The sequence below is a fragment of the Anguilla anguilla genome, chromosome 3 (assembly GCF_013347855.1).
Source record: "Anguilla anguilla isolate fAngAng1 chromosome 3, fAngAng1.pri, whole genome shotgun sequence".
NCBI classification, from domain to species: domain Eukaryota; kingdom Metazoa; phylum Chordata; class Actinopteri; order Anguilliformes; family Anguillidae; genus Anguilla; species Anguilla anguilla.
In genome coordinates, this window is record NC_049203.1 from 65,599,869 (window position 1) to 65,617,698 (window position 17,830).

A 17,830-nucleotide genomic window follows, 5' to 3' on the forward strand; every position below is an offset into this window, starting at 1 on the left:
TGATCTGATGAGTTTTCGGTTAAAAGTTGGGGAATTAATTTCCTGGAGATTTACAGGGAACTAGCAAAATTTTTAACCAACACAACACTTTTTAACCCCCTTTTCCCTCGCGGTCAGTTTAAAATTAACATAATTAGTAGCCAGCGTCTAATTTAAATGTCCATTTGGATTATAAGAGCTAGCTCCTGGCAGCACAGAACCCTCCTCACTCATAGCCAAACCTAGCTGTGTAGTATGTACCTTCATAGTTCCCCGTTAGAAGTTTACTATGGTGTTATTGCATTGCTTTGTTGTTACAAAGGATATGGGCTGTGTTGTTGCTGGAACTGAGGGAGTAGAATGTTTGTGGAAATTTCCTCTTGGTTGCCATGGCTGCGGTGCTGGTCCTAGTCAGTCTGTGAAATACTTTATCAATGAAATGATATGGAAGAGAAAGTCAACGACTCAAGTTGTGTGTGGTTTGGATTTTATTTTATTTTTTAACATGGTACATGGCTATTCTTTTCTGTAACTGATGCTTTGTTTGATGTGGAAATCCAATCTTTTTCTTAATTGCTCTTATTTTTATTTGCAGTATTTAAATAGTATCATTTGGACTTATTTGTCATTTTGGAAAACTTTCCAACATGCCACTGGCATACTGGCCCTTAACTTGAACCTACCTGGTCCAACTGGAGCAACCAAACAAAATAAAATTAGTAATTTGGTGTGTACCCCTAAGTTTTCAACAACAAAAAAATGTTTTTTAGTATATGATCCCTGGGGAAAGTGTTGCTCATACTGAACACCAGGTCCTCTCACCCAAACGCTTGCTGGTGTCCCTGTGCCCTCCCAACGTGTGTTTTCTGTAAGGTTAGTCGTGAGCAAATGACTGCAGAATTGCTCCTAATTCATTTTCAAGGTGGGTCATTTGATGCACTAACTTCAGGGGACCGAAGCAGATTGCTTATTTTATGAGGTATCCCTTGATATGTTAGGTGTAAAGTGCATAAGGCAGTGTGGGTAAATGCTCCAAGTAATACTGCATATTTTTTAATAAAGTAGCCGACATTAAAAAAAAAGGTCAGAACATAAGGTTTGGGGATTGAGGATTCCAGTTTATGTAAACCAGTTTACAGGACGTAGTTTTTTCAAATACTCTTCAAGCATACCTCATGATTTCCCATTCTCTCCATATTTTTATGGAACAGTGGAATATTCTTGTTATGATTGTGTTGACGCGTCACTAAAGCACTGAACACAGAATGTTTCCATTCTGTTTTTTTTTTCGATTCTTTGTGCAAGTGTCAGAAAAAGGTTTTCCGTAGTTTTGGAACATGGATATGTGTTGCCCGGTGAGCGTTATAGTATCATTACATTGCGATTACAAACATCTTTAAGGCGTCACTTTGCAGAAGCAATTCTGCCCTGTTTCATTGAGTAACAATTTTCACTCTCTTAATCTCTTTTTTTAATTTTTTTTTTTTATTGAAAGTTGTGGTGAGTTTCAGAAATTATTCTTCATAATCAGGGCAGACGGACTCTTGCTCAGTATGTTTAGGAATGTGTAACAGTTGAAATGCATTTGGTTAAGTTGCTCTGACCAGTTCTTAAGGATGCTAAAAGAAAAGAATAATGTGATTCACATGGCAGAATGTTTTACTGCCATTTTCTGGCACAAAAGTTTGTAATTTAGAGTTTCTTTTTACTGCGTTCTTTCAGTACTCTGAGCTAACAGGGAGGTTACAGTTTTGAAAAATGATTCAAGGGAAGGGTACTGTGTACAGGTATTCATAAACTAGGCATAAAAAATTAACCCTTTACCTTTTAATGGACTAATCTAGGTGTTGAAATGCTAAACAAAACAGAAAAAAGACTGTGCAGTTTTGTGGCACAATTTCTTTTTTATTCTTGAACATGTACAATACACGAAATGTATAGAATTATGTAAAGATGTTCAACCTTATCAAATAAAAATATGCCATATGAATAGTATCTTCTGTGTTTACTCATGTAGGAAACAAAACTGTATAATTAGAGTTACGTTACATAACCAGGATTTTAGTAGTTTAATTAATATGGCTGCCTATATGATCCTACAGCTAGGAATTGCACATATTGTGTAAATAAATATTTAATATCTATCCAGGTCCCAGTAATGACAGAAATGATCACAAAGTGTTCCATCAGTTCTGTACATTGTGTACCACTTAATGACAAGTGATATCCATAATTTTAGTCATGCTCAAATTTACACAATATACTTTCGAAGCCCACGAAGAACTATTGCCAGCAGATGTTAAGGCATTTCTGACCAATTAACACCTTGTTAATCCTGTAACCAAACACCTTAACACCAAATAACACACATGAAGAGTTTTCTTAACTTTAATATCACTAACTTATTTCCTTCACTGTGAATGGCTCTGATTATTGTTATACCACACCTATTTCACATAGATGTAAGGATATTTCTTTCTCCTAATCAAGTCGGACGTGTTAAACGGCGAAGTTTCTAAATCAAAGGTAGCGATCAAAAGAGGGAGCCGGCTAGCCGGCTATGTCAAACAGGAAGGAAACCGCGGCGGAGCAACGCTGTTGCTAGGAAATGGTTAAAGGTGGCCAAAAGCTGTGGGGAGAGGGTTACGTTAGCTGGATCTCACTCGGAGAGATGCCACGCTATAGCTGCGCAGCATCCTCACCCTCAGGTAAAGTAGCAAACGTAACAATTTGCTAAATTAATACAATCTAGTGATACATTCGCATTGGGCGCGTTTTCATTGAGACCATTTTTGCTTGCTTGCAAACTTTGAGCGAAAGAAGATGATTGACCACAACAGCGTGTGAAACGGTTTTTCTAGCTTGCGTCTCTACAGTAGCGTGCGAAGTACATCGGTCTGATAAACATAGTGCCATTCCACTGTCAAGCTATCTAATCTAACACTAATACGTGGCCTGCAATAGCCATCTGTACTGTTAGCTTGCTTGATACCTTGTTTACTTACGTAAACAAACTCTTTGATTGGTCGGCTGTAGTTTGCGAACGCTAGAGCTTGTCGTTGGCTAGCTACAAGCAAGATAACCTAGTAGTATACGGTTAGACTAACTAAGACGGCTAGTTAGACTAACGTGGGAGACATGGAGTACCCTAACATTAGTTAACGATAAGTAGTTGGTTACTGTAAGCAAATCGTAGTTGGCACATAGTTTACATTTGCAAGCTACCAATCTACACACTAATGTCAGTTCAAAACATGTTAGTGCTGACAGCTGATTTAGCAACTATTTCAGAGCTAGGAAGCTAGGTGGCTATTTTAGCAAGTTCGCTAGTAACGGGAACATTATCGTTGTAAGCCTAACAGACATTTACCTCAGGGCAATATAGCAACAGCTTAGAGCTAAGGCGTGGCGGATATTGTTTAGCGGTGGTTACTGGTAGCTAACATTTCCCATTTGGTGAAATGCCTTTACTTAGCTTGCAGCTATTTAAAGGCATTTCCCGCAGAACATTTTGGCTCAGAACAAAATATCAAGTTAGCTTGTTTGCAGACCACAACACCAAAAAAACTGCTGGCGTTATCATAAATGAACCTGACCAACTTGACATTTTCCTCTACACAGGTAAAATAAAATAAAAAATTGGCTGAATATTCTGGACAATCCCCGGGATGCGGAATCATCATCAGATAATCATCATTAGTTAAGACAAGCCGGTTAAATCTGCTAGCCTCCCTTCAGTGTGAACTTTTAACAGTTGCTTATTAAGATTCAAGATTCAAAAAACTTTATTGTCTATCACGTAGTGTTAAAAAAATTGTCTTAGGTTAGGGGCTCACAAACAACATCAAACAGTTTACATAGTGTCCTGGGCCCATTTCACTTAACCTTATTCCTTTCCTTCCATTTTGTCAATGGTCAGTGGACTGACACCAGCCCTTCCCTCCCACCTTCTTGATGTGATGTGATGTGCTGAAGTCCCTGCCAGGAAGGATGAGAGATTGAGAGATGGCAACCGATGGCCTCCAATGGAGCTGAAGACTTCAAAGCACAGGCCTTTGGGCCAGGCCTTACTGCCCGTGCCAGATCTGCAGCCGCACGCATGTCTACCAGCTCTGACCTGTCCAATGGCCAAACGAGGACTGTGTCCTACACCCAGAGCCCCCCTGACCACGCAGTCCAGCTCCGTTTGAAGATACCGCAGAACCAGCAATATTATTCCTCAGGGACGCCCGTACATCGTGCCTGCCTTGCTCTGTCCCCAGCCAGCCCCAAAGTGGCCAGAGGTAAAGAAGCTTTTACCGCCAATGCGAGCGGTAATGGTCTTTCTCACGGCGTCCGCGTCTCCAGCGTAGCACCTAGTGCCGCTGCGGGTTCCAGCGTTTCGTTTACCGCTTCCCAGAGTTCCTTGCGGCTGGGAGCCTCAAAAAACAGCTGCCAGTCCCCCGGGCGTGTGAAGTCTCTCCAGCTCCGGCCAGGGCTGTTGGGCAGGAGGTCTCTCTCATCCCAACGAGCCACTTCCAGAAGATCTACAGCGGTCGTTGAAAACAGTGTGCCCGATGACCGGTCGTTGCCCTGGAGCGGCAACAAGGTCAGGATCAGCAGCAGCAGCAGCAGGGCCACGCCACAGACCGCCACTCAGGACCTGCACAGCAGCGGTGATAAGGAGTTTCGGAAGCCGCGCGGTATGGTGAGAGCAGGCTCGGGTCGGGCGGATCATCTGCTGAAATGCCGCGCGAGCTACGAAGGCACCAAAGGACTGGGGACGGCCAGAGGGGAGATCATGCGGGTTCCCTTCACGGTGGCCATAGAGAGGCTGATCGAGAGCGGCTCGCTCCTGAGAAACGGGACCGCGAAAGGCAGGCTGACCAGGCCGCCGGGGTGCGGCTCGGACCCGCCCTGCGTGGTGGAAGCCGCGAGTACCGGCTCGGCCAAGAACCCTTGGTCCTCTGGACCTGCACCGCCCTGCCTTGCCAACGGAGACGAGCAACGCCGCTGCGTCCCCGACGATGCCTGCACCGCCCCCGGCGTCGCCGCCAGGAGGCACAGCCTTACCGCGGCCAGCGCCAGTGCCACTGTCATTTCGGGGGATGTGGACGGCAAAGGAGCCTGTCTGAAGCAGGCCTCCATTTACTCCGTGACCAGTCAGTTGTCCGCCACACACCTCACCAATGAGGACAGTCCCCTTCTCCAGCAGGGTGAGCTGGGCTATCCCCTGCCTCCGCTGGAGGACCACCGTGCCATGGGCCTCAGGGTCCTGAAGTAAGTGCCTACGTGCCACGTGCCTCGACACACCAGTGAGAATGAGGGGGAGGGAGGGACGGCGAAACGCACGCCGATTGTTAGCAACTGCGTGCTGAAGGCGTGTCACGTTTATGAGCGAGGACCGTCTGTGCGTAGCCTTCTGCTTTTGCTCGCGTTTGTGTTTCCCAGTGTGCCGGAACCGGTTTGTGGGATGTGAGAGGTGGGGGGTCAAGGTGGGTCACAGCATGCTTGTATGAAATTATGTACGCTATTTTGTAGTTTTGGCCCTCAGCCCGGTTTCTGGAAAGAACCAAGTTTGTCCAAGTTTAGCCATTGAGCGTGGATGGCGTTACAGTGAGAGAATACCTGACACTTGACAAAATGTGTAATTTTGTCTTTCTCACCCATGTGTTGAACATTAAGTTGACTGAGACCAGTTCCTTCAAAGTGCAGCTCACCGAGAGCTGGAGCCCCCTGCTGTCAGAAATGTCTGTGGAACAGAGGCAGCTCAAAGCTGCATTTTTAAAGGCTACCAGGGAAAGCAAGGAAGCAGTCACTTCAGCGTCTTACAACGTTGGGATTACTGAAGCAGTAATTAAACCCAGCTAATCAGCTATTTAAATTTACACACGAATGTTCCAATTCAAATATTTTTATTTGGGCTCTAGGGCTCTTTATTTGACTAATCCTGTTCTCACTAAGGTAATGTTCCCTTGGAGACTTGAGGGGACGTGAAGCTGTATAATGAAATATAAGAAATATTTGGATATTTTTTTAAAAATGGCATCATTAAAAGTGCTCACTGGCGAAGTCTTATTACATTTAAAAATAGGAAATGGCACCAGTGTTGTTTTAGGCTATTTGGAAAGACTGTAATGGGTTTTTACTAATGGTGGATGATTATGTGGCTCCCCTGACTAATTTGATTCCCTGCCAAAGGTAAGAATTACTTTTAGAAAATTCCTGTGGGCATCAGTAATTGTTTTCCCTCACTTGAATGAAGTGCTGAGCAGTGACTGAGTGCTTGTGAGAATAGCTTTGAGTGCTGTCGTCCGTGTCCAGTGAGGAGGCTGTTTCTATGTCACTGGACGAAGTTGAGGAAGAGGAACTGCCTGACGAAATGGAGGGCCACTGCAGTGGAGATGACAATGGTGAGCCGCTATGTTTTCTCCCAACAGGAAGTGACATCAGCAGTGCAGTGCCATGAAGCCCTGCAATTGATGTGATGTGATTTGATATTCTGGATATTGTTTTTTTTAAGGGCTTGATCTGATTGTATTATTTTGCTTGCTTGTTTTTGGCCAGATGGATGTGATTGCTCCTCTATGATCAATTCCTCGTCTGCAAGGTTCATGGAAGATTCATCAAGGTAATTAGCATTTTTCTATGATTTATTCCTGTTGTGGGTCTGTCAGTGAATTTTTCCAGGGCTCCTATTCTGTAGGTCCAGGATGCACTTAGCATTTTGCTTTAACTGAATTTGGGTAAGAAGTGTGAAAATTTAGCTTGAAGTTAAAAATTGTTAAAGTTAAATGTCAAAGTTAAAAAGAGCAATATTTCTACCTGTGCCTCAGGCTCTCTGGAAAGCATTGATTGTCTCTGAAAATAGTAATTATTGTCCAAATTGTATGCTGCAACTTGAAAAATACAAGTTTGGATAGGAGATATTTGACCACAGAATTCTATTCTATTTAAGGCCAGATAACTGAGTGATCATTTGAATATTTAGTTTTTTTCTTTTTAAAGCTTTGGGAAAATCTAGGTAAATACCAGACATAATGATGGCGGTGTTTCACTGAAGAGAACTAAGCTTTTTGTTGTTCTAGGGGTTACTCTGTGTGAAAAGATTGAAAGCACAGAGGCTAGTGGAAAGGTCCGCCAATTGTCAATCACTGATAAAGGTAGAACTATCCCTCGATAATGGGGACGTCTTTCTCTGGCCAAATTGTGCTGGTCCTAGTAGACCATTGTGCTGAAATGACATCGCACCTGATTGGTTTATTTGTATTTTTTCCAAAGTAAAAGCCCACGTAGTGTATGACCTCAAACGCAATGTGATTTACTCTCGGAGCTACAAACCGTTTTTTTAACCAAGGGAAACAGGGAAAAAAACCTTAAATGACTGTCATGTGAGTTTAATATTTTGTTATTTTATCTTTTATTTTATTTTATTTTATCTTTTTTTATCAGTTTGGCTAATTAAAAGGTTATTGTGATTGTGTTATTGTGAGTCAAACAGTCAGTTGTTTGTTTCATTTTGCTTCTGTGTTTACACGTTTTGGGCAATTCAACGCGTGCACGTGTGTGTGTGTGTGTACGTGCGTGTGTGTGTGTGTGTACGTGCATGTGTGCACGTGTGCGTGTGTGTTAAATTGCTCCTGATGACCTGCTGTGGCTGTTAGTATCGAGGACCCGTCGACCCCCGTCCTGGAGGAGGGAGTGGTCCTGAAGCCAGCCTTGGTGCCGAGCCTGTTCCCCCTCACCCCCCCTACGCTGTACTTCGCCACTGCCAAAGAGAGAGGTGAGGGCGTGGGGCGCTGTTCATCACACTCCAAATTATCGCTCCTATTTTCATCACCTGTGGTCAGGTCCAGTGATGGTTCAAGCCTGGGATCATGTCATTATTACAGTATTACAGTAGCTTACTGCATCAGTGTGTGCTCGCATTTACTGTGGTTTCAGTGATAAGAAGGAGTATTATTTACTGGTACTGATGGTGGTTTTTTAGCTTTATAAATAGATGAATGTTTTTGTTATTCTGTGTTGTGGGGTGAATTCACAGTAATAGCATTCGGTAGTTTCACTGTGTTGCTTGCGTATGTCAGTATGTACACATAAGAAAACGTAATGTTGTGCGATAGTTCAGCTGTAAACATGTAGCTGTGCATGGTAGTGCAGGTAGCAGTGGCTGTGACGAACAGTACACATTTTCTGACTGTTTGTGACATGATTTCTGTAAGTGTGCATTTGCATCAGACTGTGCAGATGTAAGCGTGTGTTTGTGTGTGACAGTGCGGCTGTAAGTGTGTATTTGCGTCAGACAGTGCAGATGTAAGCGTGTGTTTGTGTGTGACAGTGCGGCTGTAAGTGTGTATTTGAATCAGATAGTGCAGATGTAAGTGTGTGTTTGTGTGTGACAGTGCGGCTGTAAGTGTGTATTTCTGTCACACGGTGCAGATGTAAGTGTGTGTTTGCGTGTGACAGTGCAGCTGTAAGTGTGTGTTTGTGTGTGACAGTGCGGCTGTAAGTGTGTGTTTGTGTGTGACAGTGCGGCTGTAAGCGTGCGTTTGCGTGTGACCGCGCACATGTAACCGAGCTGCTCTGTGTTGTAGTGGAGCTGTTGCCGGAGGAGCAGAGGAAGTTCCTGAAATGGAAGATGAGCTCCGTCACCCCTCATGTGGTGAAGCACACTGTGGCCCGCTCGCATTTCAGAGTCACCAAGAGTGAGTAGAGCGAGCCGACAGCAGGGCTTTTCTTCTCTTACCCACGAGGCCCGGGGCCAGCCTCCTAACCGGCCAATCGGCGGCCTTGTGTTCAATTGCAGGGAGCCACGATTGGCTCGGCTGCTGGGGCCACCACATGAAGTCCGCAGGGTTCCGGACCCTTCGGGAATACCAGAAAGTAAGAGGGAACGCCGTGCGGCTGCTCAGGTTGTGTTGCCGCGTCTGCAGGACTAGCGTTATCGCACGGCTGCGTTGTGCTGTTTAGTTGACTTTTCTTTACCCGGCTTGCCTTTAATGTGTCACTGCTTGATCTTTAAACAGTTTCAATATGCTTCCCCCCCTGTCCCCCCCCTCCCCCCTCCTTTCCCCCAGCTGAACCACTTCCCGGGGTCCTTCCAGATCGGCCGGAAGGACCGACTGTGGCGCAACCTGTCCAAGATGCAGGTGCACTTCGGCAAGCAGGAGTTCGGCTTCTTCCCACGATCCTTCGTGCTGCCGCAGGACATCAAGCTGCTGAGGAAGGCCTGGGACAGCACCGGCACGCGCCAGAAGTGGATCGTCAAGCCGGTGCGTCGGGGACGCCGGGCGGGACGTTCTGTCAAGAACCGCGAAGGCCGGTTCGCGGTTTGGCTGTGTGTGTTATCGTTGCCCCCGGCGATTACGCCTTTCAGTTCATAATAGAGCGACAGACGATTTGCCGTTGTCGCTGTCATCTTTGTGGACATCGCTGAGGCTTGAGATAAATAAAATGGAAGACCACACCTAAACGCAATTACAGTGTTTCCGTGCCTGTATGCTGCCGACCGGGCGGACTACTGTGATGTACTACTAATGACTCCACTTCGGCGATGCGTACTTATCGGTTACGTGTTTGTACATTTTATGAGCGACAGCGTTCAGTATCAGAGTGGAATGATAGTATGGAATCGTATAGGAATGTTGGTGACAATGTAGCGATATCCCTCGGCCAATCAGACATCGCCCGACTGTAAACTGGCCTTAAGGATCAGTGTGTGTGTACAGTACAGAAGGCTGGACTGCAGGGAGAATGACGGGTTTTGCTTTTATTTCCCACTGGTCCTGGCAGCCAGCTTCAGCTCGAGGAATCGGGATCCAGGTGATTCACAAGTGGAGCCAACTGCCCAACAGGAGGCCCCTCCTGGTACAGAAGTAAGCTGCCGCTTGGTTGGTTGGGTTCTTAGCAAGGTGTGATGTGATTTGTTGGATTTTGATTTGACGATTATCGGAAGAATACCTGTAGTATAGGTAAGGCTATTTGGAAATTCCATGTGAATTTGCACACACAATTCCCTTCCTACAAAACTTCTTGCAGAGGAAGGATATTTGATGCGTATATGAGACTTGGATCACAAATACGTTTTGAGAAACTCTGAGATGTCAGGGGAACTTTGTGTTCAAATAACACAGAATGTGCTTTCCTGTAAATAGAGGGAACAGTTTACAGTAACTGCCCTCTGTGCCGTGTGGGGTCCTGCTGCAGATACCTCCACAAGCCCTACCTCATCAGCGGGAACAAGTTTGACCTGCGGATCTACGTGTACGTCACCTCCTACGACCCGCTGCGCGTCTACATCTTCACCGACGGCCTCGTCCGCTTCGCCAGCTGCAAGTACGGCTCCTACGAGCGGATTTGTCTCGAAGTATTTCGTTTTATCATCTCAAAATTAGCGAGGGTCTTCTTTTCAAAGTAATGGGTTTGGGTTTGAACTTTTATTTTGTTATTTACGTGTGTGTGTGTGTGTGTGTGTGTTACTTTAAATTCAGTTCTATTTCATCCATTTTTAGTTACATCAGAGACATGTAGAATTAATTATAAACCTATGACATTTTCTGCATAATTCATATGGGTCTCATATCTAATTTAATATGTACTGTTCTACAGTATTGCATAGGTGTTCTAGTTTTGGCTCTCAATTATTATGAAATTCAGTGCATCTATGTAATTTTTATATGATATACATGATACAATATAATGGTTAGCTATAGCGGAATTTGAGAGATTGAGAGCCATTTTTTTGACATGTTGTACAGCTTAGACAAGACACTGAGAGACAGTGACACTTGGAGCTGTTCAGCTGTGTTCATTCTTCTGTTCGTTTCACAGGTATTCCTCTTCCTTGAAAAGCCTCAGCAACAAGTTCATGCACCTGACAAACTACAGCGTGAACAAGAAGAACTCGGAGTATCAGAGCAACAGCGATGACAAGGCCTGTCAGGGCCATAAGTGGTGAGTGGCGGGGGGGGGGGGGGGTGCAGGGGCAGGGGGGTGTCTGCTGTCGCAGGGAGGGTGGCGGTTCTGTCCATCACGGTAACGAGCGAGCGAGCGTCCTCCTGAAACGCTGTCCCTTGTGTTCCGCGCAGGGCTCTGAAGGCCCTGTGGCAGTATCTTGGAGCCAGAGGCATCAACACCATCTTGATCTGGGAGAAGATCAAAGACATCGTCGTCAAAACCATCATTGCGTAAGTTTTTTTTCCACGGTTCCCGCTGGCGTTTGGGGCGTCCGGCCCGCCGCGGGGCGTGTTTATCGAGCGCTGCTTTTCCCCCCCGTGCAGGTCGGACCCGTACGTGAACACGCTGGTGAAGATGCACGTGCGCTCCCCCTACTGCTGCCACGAGCTCTTCGGCTTCGACATCATGCTGGACGAGCACCTGCGGCCCTGGCTCCTGGAGGTGAACATCTCGCCCAGGTACCACCCCCCCCCCCCCCCCCTTCGCCAGCGAATGACACCCCATTGGCTGAATCGCGGATTTGACCAGAGATGCTTTGGTACGAGATGTGTCATCAGGAGTATATACAGTGGATGACTGCGTAACGCCATTCAGTAGTTCAGCATTTTACCACATCTGTTGCACTTTATGCCTCAGGTCCTAACTCAGATAAAATGAGATGCCGTATGTTGTGGTCTTCTGTTGTGTTTCAGTGCCAAAAGTGAAGCAGCATGTCAAAAATGCTTTTTTTAGCTGGATAAATATTTGTTGTCATGCCTCATGATTCCCTATACATTGAGACAGACATGTTCTTTTTCATGCATAAAGAAAAAATGAGAATTAAATATTTATTATCGTTTATTATCAGGGTTTAAGTAGCACCCTTAATGAAGTTCCTAAATTACTTTGAAAAAAAAATTTTTCAACCAGTAACAGACTGAGCACTCCTTTGTAGCAAAATTACCCATAATCCATAGCGTGTCCATTCACAATGAATGTAAGATTTGCTAATTTTCGCTGCCATTCATTTCTGCAAGCCTTACGGCTAATACTTATTGCATATGCGGAGGAGACGTGGCTGCTGATTTGAGTCGCCGTCGGTAACAGGCCCCTCCCTCTGCATCCCCCCCCCCCCACTCCCCCACTCTCTCCACAGCCTCCACTCCAACTCGGCGCTGGACGCCAACATTAAAGGGCAGATGATGCGGGACCTGATGAACCTGGCGGGGTTCGTGCTCCCCCAGCGGGACGAGCTGGGCCCCCTGAAGAGCAGCAGCGCCAGCAGCTCGGCCAGCAGGTCCGCGCTTCCGTGTGCTGGAATATGGTGGCCCATTTAGTTCTGGGATTAAAGTGTAGGCCTCAGGCCTCAGCGAATGAGGGAGGGTGTTGTATAGCAGGGCTGCCCAACCCTGTTCCTGGAGATTTACCGTCCTGAAGGTTTCCATTTCAACACTAATTTGGCACACCTGATATGACTAATTAGCAGCTCAACAAGGTCTCTAGCTCGCTGAATGAGGTGCGCTTTGTTAGGGTTGGAGTAAAAGCCTACGGGAGGGTAGATCTCCAGGAACAGGGTTGGGCAGCCCTGTTGTAGAGGGTTTCTGCTGTTTTATGGGCTCCCTGTTAATCTAGAGGAGGTAAACTATGAGTTTGTTTTGTGTGGATATTTGTTGCATTTTAATGTTTTTTTATAGTTTGGGTGGAGGAGACAAGGAGAAATCGCGACATTCTGGAGAAATTCTGTTTGATGAGAAGATCAAGAGAGCACACTTCCTGAGCCAGAACCAACGTAGCACAAATCCGGTACGCCTGTTACACACACGCACATGCACACACGCACACGCACACACGCACACACGCACACACATGCACGTGCACACACACGCACGTGCACACACACGTACAAACACACAGTATATGTACATTCACAAACGTACACACACACTTCTCAGTGCCTCCTTCTGTAGCGGTCCGTCTCTCTGCCAGTCTGATCTCTGCTCCCCCCCCCCCCCCCCCCCCGGGTCCCGCCAGGCGTTCTACTCCACCGTGCTGGACGCCCTGACCCCGCGGGACGTCCGGGTCCTGACGGAGGCGGAGGATGAGCTGAGCCGCCGGGGCGAGTTCGAGCGCGTGTTCCCCTCGCCCACGTCCTCTCGCTACCTGCGCTTCTTCGAGCAGCCGCGCTACCTCAACATCCTGCTCAACCAGTGGGAGCAGAAGCACTGGAACAACCGGAGCAAAGGTCAGAGCTGGGGGCCTTCCTTCTTAAGGGCAAAGGTCAGAGGTCAAGGCCCCCGTTCATAAGGGCCAAGGTCAGAGTTCAGGGCCCCGTTCATAAGGGCCAAGGTCAGAGCTAGGTGCCTTTGTTCTTAAGGGCAAAGGGCAAAGGTCAGAGGTCAGGGCCCCGTTCATAAGGGCCAAGGTCAGAGTTCAGGGCCAAGGTCAGAGCTAGGTGCCTTCGTTCTTAAGGGCAAAGGTCAGAGGTCAGGGCCCCGTTCATAAGGGTCAAGGTCAGAGCTCTAGAAGGTCCATTCATTAGTTGAATATTGAAGTTTTTAGTTGGGAGATATGGATGACGTTCATGCCATTTCTTGTGAAAATGCGCCCTCTAGTGTTGAAACGGGTCTACCTCGTGTTACATGACTGCAGTGTCATCTCGGACGTGTTAAAAATTTTGGCACAGAAAAGTCAGCTGGCTAGTTTGCCAATGCAAGCGTAGCACTGTTGCAACACATATCCTGTTTATGTGGCTATATTTTGTTAGCCAGCCAGTAGCACATTTGATAATCTGATTACTTAAACAGTGCTGCGGAATCCACTATTACATGTGTAGCTGACAAACAGTGGTTGTACAAAGTACCGGAAAACGACACGTTTGTGATGTTCAGACCATTCCAATTTTAATTTTACGAAAAGACTAGTCTGTGCTTGAGCTGTCTATGACACAGCACTCCTCCACTTAAAATTTTAATCAAAGATCTCTGGCTCTTTCCCTTTTCAGAGCATCTATCCCATTGATTTATGAATATAATTTTGGACCAGATCTTTGTGCTTGATTGTGCTTCCCTGTGCAGCCTGTAGTGTAACTGTGCTTCCCTGTAAGCCTACAGTGTAACTGCGCTGACTGTGTTGTTTCTGTTTGCACAGGAATCAACCTGCTGAGGAGCCTGTGTCAGAAAGGATTTCACCTGGGAAACGCCTCCTATTTACCACATCCTGTGAGCGCTCCTCCTATACTACACCCTGCTCCCTAACCTTCTACACCCTGTTCCCATACCTCCTACACCCTGCTCCCTAACCTCCTGCACCCTGCTCCCTAACCTCCTGCACCCTGCTCCCTAACCTCCTACACCCTGCTCCCTAACCTCCTACACCCTGCTCCTTAAACCTCCTACACCCTGCTCCTTAAACCTCCTACACCCTGCTCCCTAACCTCCTACACCCTGCTCCCTAACCTCCTACACCCTGCTCCCTAACCTTCTACACCCTGCTCCTTAAACCTCCTACACCCTGCTCCTTAAACCTCCTATACGCTGCTCCCTAACCTCCTACACCCTGCTCCCTAACCTCCTACACCCTGCTCCTTAACCTCCTACACCCTGCTCCCTAACCTCCTACACCCTGCTCCCTAACCTCCTACACCCTGCTCCTTAAACCTCCTACACCCTGCTCCTTAAACCTCCTACACCCTGCTCCCTAACCTCCTACACCCTGCTCCCTAACCTCCTACACCCTGCTCCCTAACCTCCTACACCCTGCTCCTTAAACCTCCTACACCCTGCTCCTTAAACCTCCTACACCCTGCTCCTTAAACCTCCTACACCCTGCTCCCTAACCTCCTACACCCTGCTCCCTAACCTCCTACACCCTGCTCCTTAAACCTCCTACACCCTGCTCCTTAAACCTCCTACACCCTGCTCCTTAAACCTCCTACACCCTGCTCCCTAACCTCCTACACCCTGCTCCCTAACCTCCTGCACTACACCCTGTTCCCTAACCTTCTACACCCTGTTCCCTAACCTCCTACACCCTGCTCCCTAACCTCCTACACCCTGCTCCCTAACCTCCTGCACTACACCCTGCTCCCTAACCTCCTGCACTACACCCTGCTCCCTAACCTCCTACACCCTGCTCCCTAACCTCCTACACCCTGCTCCCTAACCTCCTACACCCTGCTCCTTAAACCTCCTACACCCTGCTCCCTAACCTCCTACACCCTGCTCCTTAAACCTCCTACACCCTGCTCCCTAACCTCCTGCACCCTGTTCCCTAACCTCCTGCACCCTGCTCCCTAATCTCCTACACCCTGCTCCCTAATCTCCTACACCCTGCTCCCTAACCTCCTACACCCTGCTCCCTAACCTCCTACACCCTGCTCCCTAACCTCCTACACCCTGCTCCTTAAACCTCCTACACCCTGCTCCCTAACCTCCTACACCCTGCTCCTTAAACCTCCTACACCCTGCCCCCTAACCTCCTACACCCTGCTTTTTAAACCTCCTACACCCTGCTCCCTAAACCTCCTACACCCTGCTCCCTAACCTCCTACACCCTGCTCCTTAAACCTCCTACACCCTGCTCCCTAACCTTCTACACCCTGCTCCCTAACTTCCTACACCCTGTTCCCTAACCTTCTACACCCTGTTTCCATACCTCCTACATCCTGCTCCCTAACCTCCTGCATCTTGCTTCTTTCCCCCTATACCCTGCTCCCTGAGTGTGATCGCAGACCCCCTACAGTACCTTCCATACAGTATCTCCGCAGAGCCCTGGTTTAAGACCCAGACTGTTGAGTGTGAAGTTAAAGCAACACAGCTCCTCTGCACAGATGTGGCCCCATGGCTACTCTGCACAGATGTGGCCCCATGGCCATTCTGAACAGATGTGGCCCCATGGCTACTCTGCATAGATGTGGCCCCATGGCTACTCTGCACAGATGTGGCCCTGTGTGTATAGCAGTGCTGTCACATTCCATCACGTTCTGTCCTCCAGTACTGATCTGAATTTGGCTGCATAAGGAGCGATTTGCAATTCCTTCTCATTTCTCCCAGCCTACTTAATTACTAATATTACGGTCTGTGAACATGCTAAGACTATAACAATAATTTAGCCAAATTCCTTTAACTCAAAATCTGGACCTAATTAAGTATCTTTACAGCTCAGGGATGTCCAATCTGATGGAGGCAGGTGTGGGTGTAGGTATTTGTTTTAACCAACAGGACGATTCCTGAATCTCCTTATCAAGGTCTGATCGAAGATCATGATTAGTTAATTAGTTGAATCAGATGTTTTAGTGCTGGGCTAAAACAAAAACCTGCACCCACACTGGCCCTTTTCAGGTAAGATTGGACACCCCTGCTCTTGCTGGGTGGAATCACAGAGGCATTACGTAACTTGAAAACAAGGTTTGTATGGCTGTATTAATGTGTTTCTGTGCCGTCTGTCTCTCTCTTTCTGTCAGTGGTCGGTCTTATCCATCTCTAGTCAGAAGGTTGAATCCTGGAGTAACCTCTCCATAAAGGAGGAGCCAATCAGGTCTAGGTATGTATAGCCACACCCACATCCTCTATGGCAGGGGTGCCCAACTCCAGTCCTGCGTGCTGGTTAGTTTTAGTTTTCTGACAGCTCTATAAACTATGCTGGTTCGCTTCTGTACTTGAGCACAGTAAAACTTGCTGTCTGCAACTGTAGCCGATGTTTATACAAGTGTCAGATCAAGATATGATTGAGCTATTTAAATATGTAAGTGCAGAAGTTGGCACAAGATCCTGAAACAGATCGGCTCTTGTTGTGCACCTCTGTTCTATGCTCTTTCCTACAGCAGGGCTGCCCAACTCTGTTCCTGCAGATCTCCCATCCTGCAGGTTTTCATTTCAACCCTAATTTGGCACACCTGATTCTACTAGTTAGCAGCTCAGTGAGGTCACTAGCTGTTGAATGAGGTGTGCTTTGTTAGGATTGGAGTGAAAACCTACAGGACGGTAGGCACGGGGTTGGCCAGCCCTGGCCCACAGGCAGGTGAATCATGTCTGGCTCTCACAGTGTTATATTCCATGGCTCTCAGCCCCTCCCTGTGCAGCCAGGCCAGTGTCCTTTTCTGTCTGCGTGTGCCAGCCGTATATCTGCAATTATAAAATGGCCACCTCCCTCCCTCTCTCTTGCTCTCCCTACCTCCCTCTCTCCTCCCTCCCTCTCTTTTCCTCTCCCTCCCTCCCTCTCTCTCCCTCCCCCTCCCCCCCTCTCTCAGCGTGGTGGTCAGTCAGATGCACAGCGCTCAGCAGGATGAAGAGGGCCTGCCCTCGGCCGTCTCCAGCCCCCCCGACACGGGGGACAGCACCCCCACCGGCTTCTGCAGCCTGTCCTGTGAGAGTCTGCACACCAGGGACTTTATATGAGCGATGCACCGTCACCGGGTCACGCCCTCTCCCCAAGCACCAGGGAGCCTAGCCCACTACCACCCCCCCCCCACCCCCCCCCCACCCTCATCCCGCCACCAGGCCACCCCCTCTCCCACCAGGAAGCCTAGCCCACGCCCCCCCTCCCACCGCCACAGAGCCATGCCCCCTTCCCTCCCTCACCCTCCCACCACCACAGAGCCACGCCCCCTCCCCCCCCGCCCTCATCCCGCCTCCAGGCCACACCCTCTCCCACCAGGAAGCCTAGCCTTCTCTGCCCTCTCCCTTCACCCCCCTCTCCCTTTCACCACCATGGAGTCACGCCCCCTCCCCTCCCTTCCCCCTCCGTAAACCTGCCACGGATCCCTGCCCCCTCCCCTTCTCTCCCCCCCCCCCCCCCCCCCCCCCCCCCCCCCCCTCCCCCCCCCCCCCCCCTCACCCTCACACCGTCTCTGTTTACACACCTCAGCCTTTTAAAAAAGCACACAAGCACTCAGGGTATGGCAACGGGTGTCAGGGAGTGGGGGTGTGTTATGTCTCCC

The 17,830-nt window shown here is 48.1% G+C and overlaps 2 protein-coding genes across 5 annotated transcripts in view; both read left to right on the forward strand.

Annotated features, from left to right (window-relative positions):
- Positions 1–1,969, forward strand: part of cnppd1 (cyclin Pas1/PHO80 domain containing 1) — a 9,764-nt gene extending 7,795 nt beyond the window's left edge. For both annotated transcript variants that reach the window (XM_035409360.1, XM_035409362.1), the window contains exon 8: positions 1–1,969. This exon is cut by the window's left edge and continues 2,014 nt beyond it. The gene's annotated coding sequence lies outside the window, so the exon portion shown is untranslated.
- A 547-nt stretch (positions 1,970–2,516) lies between these two features.
- Positions 2,517–17,359, forward strand: ttll4 (tubulin tyrosine ligase-like family, member 4). 3 transcript variants are annotated; one of them, XM_035409357.1, is made up of 19 exons: positions 2,517–2,687; positions 3,899–5,238; positions 6,283–6,371; positions 6,526–6,589; positions 7,623–7,741; positions 8,553–8,663; positions 8,765–8,841; positions 9,036–9,230; positions 9,751–9,833; positions 10,165–10,293; positions 10,789–10,911; positions 11,046–11,144; positions 11,238–11,372; positions 12,050–12,190; positions 12,588–12,696; positions 12,925–13,135; positions 14,041–14,111; positions 16,355–16,434; positions 17,141–17,359. In XM_035409357.1, exons 2-19 carry the CDS (start codon positions 3,995–3,997, stop codon positions 17,286–17,288), a joined length of 3,228 nt encoding a protein of 1,075 aa, XP_035265248.1. In that variant the 5' UTR covers positions 2,517–2,687; positions 3,899–3,994; the 3' UTR covers positions 17,289–17,359. The 3 variants fall into 3 exon arrangements, with proteins under 3 accessions (XP_035265248.1, XP_035265249.1, XP_035265250.1); XM_035409358.1 differs by lacking the exon at positions 2,517–2,687 and adding an exon at positions 2,992–3,600; XM_035409359.1 differs by lacking the exon at positions 2,517–2,687 and adding an exon at positions 3,623–3,678.
- Positions 17,360–17,830: the final 471 nt, after the last annotated feature.